This window comes from Otolemur garnettii, unplaced genomic scaffold (assembly GCF_000181295.1).
Source record: "Otolemur garnettii isolate 467f Iridium unplaced genomic scaffold, OtoGar3 scaffold00019, whole genome shotgun sequence".
NCBI lineage: Eukaryota > Metazoa > Chordata > Mammalia > Primates > Galagidae > Otolemur > Otolemur garnettii.
Window position 1 is genome coordinate 17537431 of NW_003852414.1, and position 7026 is coordinate 17544456.

Below are 7026 nucleotides of genomic sequence, written 5' to 3' on the forward strand. Positions count from 1 at the left end.
CTGTAGCATCACAGCTCACAGCAACCTTCAACTCCTGGGCTCAAGTGAGTCTCCTGCCTCAGCCTCCCAAGTAGCTGGGACCACAGGTGCTCACCACAACGCCTGGCTATTTTTTGGTTGCAGCCATCATTGTTATTTGGTGGGCCTGGGCTGGATTCAAACCCACCACCTTAGGTGTATGTGGTTGGTGCCTTAGCCACTTGAGCCACAGGCACCGAGCCACAGAGTATTTCTAAATAACTTAAATGTACATCCTCTTGTATACTTTAAATCATCTCTAGATTACTTACAATACCTAATACAGTCTAACTGCTGTGTAAACAGTTGTATTGTTTAGAGGATAAGGACAAGGAAAACAGTCTATGCATGGTCACTAAGATGCATCCATGCTTTTTTTATTTCCTAAATATTTTTAATCTATGGATTGGTTGACTCTACAGATGTGAAGCCTGCAGATACAGAGGGCCAACTGTACTCCAGAAGTCAGGCTAAGATTGTCATGCCCTATTACGTAGACGGTTTACACTCTTGGCATTTGTATAGAAATCAATTTGTAGTGTTCTCTCGGACTTTATTTGGGCCCCGGGCAGTACTGACAAAGACTCGCTGCACAGAGACAAGACGATACAACAGCTTGTTGAGCTTGTATTGTAAGCCAGCATGTCTCAAATGTCAATGTGGACATGAGTCCCAGGGAGTGAGTCTTGTGACTTTGCGGATTGAGAGTCTCTCGGTTTGGGGCAGGGGCCAAGAGCCTGCAGTTGTGACAAGTTCCCTTGTGGTGCCAAGACTGCTGGTCTGCGCACCACCTGCTGAGCCCACAGTAGCCTCGCTCCTCTCCGTGTGAACATCTGGATTTGCTTTGTTTTCCCTCTGACAAGGTTACAAAGACTTCGGGTTTGAGACCGATGGAACCAAAAGATATCAAAGCAGTTCGAGAATTAATCAACAATTACCTGAAGCAGTTTCATCTGGCGCCCGTGATGGATGAGGTGGAAGTCGCCCACTGGTTCCTTCCCCGGGAGCACATCATCGACACGTTTGTAGTGGAGGTAAAGATAAGGTGATGGGAACGTGGCTGTCCTTGAGCCGTGCTTTGTGTTTCAGTGTCGGCAGAAGTGTGCGTGCACGTGGATTGCATTTCATCACACAGTATTACAAAGATGTGGACTTAAGGGTTGAGGGCTAATAAAAACAACAGTTAGTAATGCTGTATTAAGGACCTGATCATGGGGAGCTGACTCTTGTTTTAATGATGAGGGTGTAGTGTGTAATGTGGTCACCACTAGTATGGCTTGGTGCCATTTGCCCACCATTCTCTTTGCTCCCTTAATGCCAATATCAACACAGTGAACAAGGCAAGTAAGTTCTTAGTGTTATTATTGAAAACAGGTTTGGGCTCGGCGCCTATAGCTCAACCGGCTAAGGCGCCAGCCACCTACACCTAAGGTGGTGGGTTCGAATCCCCAGCCCGGACCCGCCAAAACAACAATGACAGCTGCAACCAAAAAATAGCCGGGCGTTGTGGCGGGCGCCTGTGATCTCAGCTACTTGGGAGGCTGAGGCAGGAGACTCGCTTGAGCTCAGGAGTTGGAGGTTGCTGTGAGCTGTAATGCCACGGCACTCTACCCAGCTCTACCCAGGGGGACAACTTGAGGCTCTGTCTCAAAAAAAAAAAAAAAAAAAAGAAAGAAAACAGGTTTGACCTCACAGATTTCTGGAAGGGTCTCAGGTACCCACAGTGTTCACATTTTGCAAACTGCTACTTGGGGCATATGCTTAGAACTACTGCATCAAAGGGTCAAACCCATGTTTAATATTATTAAAATCGCCAAATAGCTCATGAAAATTGCTCCTTAGAGGTGTATGAGAGTTTCTGTTTCCTTACATCCTCACCAACATGGGGTATTATCAGACTTCAGGTTCATCTGATGAGTATGAAACAATGCTGCTTTTAATTTATATTTCCTCATTGCTAGGAAGTTTGAGTATCTAATGTTAGCCAGTTTTATTCATTTATGAATCTGCTGTCTACATATTTTTGCCTGTTTTTCTTTTTGACTAGTCTTAGGAATTTGTAGAAGTTTTTTTTTTTTTTTTTTTCCCCTGTTTTTGGCTGCGGCTGGGTTTTGAACCTGCCACCTCCGGCAACTCCTTTGAGCCACAGGCGCCGCCCAGAAGTTTTTCTATACGCTGAAATACTAATACACTATACTGTGTTTTATTTCTGGATCCTGTATTCCCTTCCACTGATGTTTCTGTCTTTCCTTCCACCAATACCACATTGACCTGATTACCATAGCTATATAGTAAGCCTTGACATCAGATAGCGTAATTCCTCCTATTTTATTATCATTTGCCAAGACTGTATTAGCTAATCTATTGCCTTTGCCTTTCCATATAAATTTTAGAATAAGCTTGTCTTTTATCTACAAAAGGCCTTGCTGGCATTTAGATAGGAATGACATTAAACCTACAGATTAATTTGGGGAGAAGTGAAAAGTCTTCCAGTCCATGAACATGGTATGTCTGTATTTATTTAGGTGTTTTAACTTTTTTTAAACCAGCATTCTACAACGGCATCCACATCTTAAGTGTATGCCTAAATATTTCACTTTCTTGGGAGTGACTATAATGGTATCGTGTGTCTAATTTCAGTTTCTGCATGTTCCTTGTTAGTATATAGAAATGTATTGCTTTTTCTGTGTTGTTCGTGTATCCTAAAACCTTGCTGAAGTCACTCATGGGTTCCAGGAGTTTACATGTAAATTCCTGGATATTTCTATATAGACAGTCACATCAACTGCGAATAGAACAATTTTTTAGTTTCCTTTCCAATCTATTCCTTTATTTCTTTTATTTGCCTTATTTCAGGAGCTAGGTTTTCTGTGCATCAAAACATTATATGCCAGTTGTTATACTTTTTAGTTTTCCTTTTAATCTATACAGGTCATGTTTGCTTTTCTTTTTTTTGAGACAGAGCCTCAAGCTGTCCTCCTGGGTAGAGTGCTGTGGCATCACAGCTCACAGCAACCTCCAACTCCTAGGCTCAAGCGAGTCTCCTGCCTCCTCCTCCCAAGTAGCTGGGACTACAGGAGCCCACCACAGTGCCCGGCTATTTTTTGGTTGCAGCCGTCGTTATTTGGCAGGTCTGGGTTGGATTCAAACCCACCACCTTAGGTGCATGTGGCTGGCGCCTTAGCCACTTGAGCCACGGGCGCAGAGCCATGTTTGCTTTTCTTTTAGTATTGTAGTAGATAAACCCTACAGTACAAAATAGATAGTTATCAAATGTACATCTTCATTTTGATCCTGACTTCAACATTCAGCCGTTAAGGAGTTTGCATCGGTTTTTGGTAGATATCTAAAACCTTTATCTTAATCAAGTTTTTTTTTTCTTTTCAATTTGCTGTGTTTTTCGAAATTGTGGTGTTGAAAATTTCAGTTATACTGAGGTATAATTCACATATAATAAAATACACAGATATTAAGCACAGAGCTTGAGGAGTTTTGACAAAGGAATCCAACTCAAATCAGGATAAAGAATCCAGAAAGTTTCTTTTTATCCTTTTGTGGCCATTCTCTTGGTTTTCAAAATTGTTTCAGCTCTTCTAGGTCCTTTGCATTTTTGTATAAATTTTTGAATCAGCTGGTCTGTTTTTATCACAAGAGCCTGCTGGGATTTTGCAGCTGGGAATTGCATTGATTTTACAGATCAGTTTCAGGAGAATTGACCTTAATATTATTAAGATATCTAACTCATGGATACTGTATAATTCTCCATCTTTTGTGTTGCCTTTAGTTTCTCTCAATAGTGTTTTGTACTTTTGAGTGAGGAGGTCTCGCACCTTTTAGTAAGTTCATCCTGAGATGTTCTGTGTTATTGGCTGTTACTGTAATTGGTATTATCTTACTCATTTCGTGTTACCTGCTGTCACCTTTGTTTCTCAGAGCTCCAGTGGGAAACTGACCGACTTCCTGAGCTTCTACACGCTCCCCTCAACAGTGATGCACCACCCAGCTCACAAGACCCTCAAAGCCGCCTACTCCTTCTACAACATTCACACAGAGACGCCCCTGTTGGACCTGATGAGTGATGCGCTCATCCTGGCTAAGTTGGTGAGCAGCTCCTTCCATTTGTGCTTTTGGTTCTCCAAATGGATATGCCAAAGGATATATAATATTCACACTATTTTCTTCCACACGGGTGGAATACGGGCAAGAGGTTTCTTTTTCTTTTTCTTTTTTTTTACTATGGACCATCAAAGGAAGAATTTTAGTAAGAGTTTTCTTTTAAACCTTTAGTGGCTATTTTTATCATTAATCTTATTGCACCCAACAAAAAAGACATTTTGTACAGATTAGCCAACTTTACCCTTAGGTAAGAGCACATAAAACCTATCAGAAAATAATACAAGGAATATAAGGAAAGGCCATGATCCCATCTTATTAGGAAAATCCTTGAGTAAATATTCAGATTGAGTGAATGATTAGCAGTAATAGTATTTTTGATTCATGGCTCGGCGCCTGTAGCTCAATGGCTAGTGTGCCAGCCACATACACTGAGCTGGCAGGTTCAAACCCAGCCCGGACCTGCCAAACAATGACAACTATAACCAAAAGATAGCCAGGCGTTGTTGGGGGCACCTGTAGTCCCAGCTACTTGGGAGACTGAGGCAAGAGAATCACTTAAACCCAAGCGTTAGAGGTTGCTGTGAGCTGTGATGCTACGGCACTCTACTGAGGGTGACATAGTGAGACTGTCTCAAAAATAATAATAATATTTTTTGATTCAACTAGTCTCTACATTTTGAAATTAAAGGAATTTAAAAACCAAAGGAATTAAATTCAAAATTTACATATTATATCCGTTATTTTTCTGTCTCCCCAATGTAGAAGTTTGGATGATTGTTAAATTTCTGCTGTTTTCCTTAAAAAGTTTAATTTACTTGAAAGATACATTTTGATGTGACATACTGAATATTGCAAAACTGTGAGAAATTAGGAACAACACATTAAGTGTTTTCCTTGTATTTCTGGAGTATTTGGTAATTGGAAAAAATCTATTAAAAATCTGTTACTGTTCTTTTAGGTCTTCAAATCAATACTGTCTTTAGATTGCTCCTTTTCAACTGCTTCCCAAAAGTGGCTGATAGTAAGTTATTTAAGGAAAAAAATCCTGAGAAATACTTAGTTGCTGCTTCTGTATCATAGTATTATTATTTAGCTTTTTTTTGAGAGAGTGAGTCACACCGTGTCACCCTTGGTACTGTGCCGTGGTGTCACAGCTCACAACCTCACTCTTGGGCTCAAGCAATTAATTCTCTTGCCTCAGCCTCCTGAGTAACTGGGACTACAGGCACCCACCACTACGCCTGGCTATTTTTAGAGATGGGGGTCTCACTCTGGCTTAGGCTGGTCTGGAACCTGTGAGCTACTATGCCCAGCTATCTGACATTTTAAAGAAATTTAATTTTTTGCCTTCCAAATTATACTGAATTTATTTCCCATTATCAGTCTATGCAACTTTGGTTCTGTGGCAGTAGCTTCAGCTAAGTCAGGACTTAGAGAATGGGTAATAATAATTCTGGAGCTGTAACCATCTACACTTTCTAAAACAAGAACAAAGTATTTTCTGAAATCTTAAAGTTAGTATTTTTAATCAGTGGCAGCCCTCATACTACCTTGTGGTTTTGATTCAGTATTTCTGAATTATCTTACTAACCTCAGATTCACTACTAGTTTTATGAGACAATTTAGAACTGAATTCTTAATGTATTACAGATATGAAACCCTATTAAAAATGCCTATTCAAGCTATTAGTAGAATAACTAAATGTTACATTGAGACGCATAACATAGAAAGCACTCTAGTTCTTTGATATTTTAAACTGTAAATCCTTTTTTCCATTGACAGAAAGGATTTGATGTATTCAATGCCTTGGATTTGATGGAAAATAAGACTTTCTTGGAAAAACTCAAGTTTGGTGTAGGAGATGGCAATTTGCAGTATTACCTGTACAACTGGAGATGTCCGGGAACAGATTCTGAGAAGGTAAGTGACAGCCCCATACTTGCCACCCTTAGGATTAACAGAGATTTTTCAGTAGCTTTGAAAACCACAGATCTGTTGTGCTACGTTTCAATTTACTTTTTCTTACCATCCCACCTGTTCCCTCCCTTTAGGTTGGACTGGTTCTACAGTAGATGGATGTTTTTATTTCTAGAACTCTGACATCATTTGTTAATATTCTATTTAAAGATTTCTGGAACTGCTAATCCAAAGAAGAATAAAAGCACAATTTAAATGAACCTGAGCAGTGGATAAACAATCAGAGAAGATGAAAAATCCAGACGTGACCAATAGTATACATGTCTAGCTAGGACGGTCAAACTCATCCTTTTTTCACTGTTTACGTGTTTGTAAGAGGGATGAAAGGGTACAGAAGAGCTCATTCTTCTGAGGTTCAAACCTTTGGTTGTCTCTTCATGAAGAGAGAGGTATTTTTCCTCTAGAAAAGGGATTTTTTTTTCCTCCCTGTGGACTCAAAGGTCACAGAATCATGTAAGAAAATCTTTGCTGTTATGTGAAGATAAAAGTGCTGCCTTTCTATTTATTGAGTGTATCTGTCCATGTAACAGAATGAAGGATCCACTTGGAAAATTCTTGCTTCTGTCTGACACGGTTGGGAACATATATGGAATTAACACATTCTGTAACTCAGTGACAAGTGGTAGATGGTGAAAGTGGGGAGCAGTCTAAAAATGTACCAATGGCTAGGACATCTCTTTCTCCCTAAGCAAAGTTGCCAGATCAGTAAATCTACAAATGTATATTTTGTTCTTCACCAACAATCAGTGGATTCTTTTTGAAAAGCAAAGTTTGGTACACACATTGTGGACTCTCTGAAAGAACATATGTCCGTTGACCGACCAGACTTTGCTGCTGCTATGAAAACTTCCACTTTCTTCTCAGCAACATCAAGGATATGTGAGGAAAAAGGAAATAAAAGCTGTCAAGTCAAAA

General features: G+C 40.0%; 1 protein-coding gene across 3 annotated transcripts in view; it reads left to right on the forward strand.

The window, feature by feature from the left end:
- Positions 1-7026, forward strand: part of NMT2 (N-myristoyltransferase 2) — a 44609-nt gene extending 37583 nt beyond the window's left edge. The window contains exons 9-12 of one of the 3 annotated variants that reach the window (XM_003786792.3): positions 882-1052; positions 3952-4119; positions 5917-6054; positions 6186-7026. In XM_003786792.3, the coding sequence (XP_003786840.1) occupies positions 882-1052; positions 3952-4119; positions 5917-6054; positions 6186-6206 (498 nt within the window). In that variant the 3' untranslated portion in view covers positions 6207-7026. Of the gene's footprint in view, positions 1-881; positions 1053-3951; positions 4452-5916; positions 6055-6185 lie in introns of those variants that run through there. The other 2 variants (XM_012803377.1, XM_023511435.1) reach the window with 2 other exon arrangements.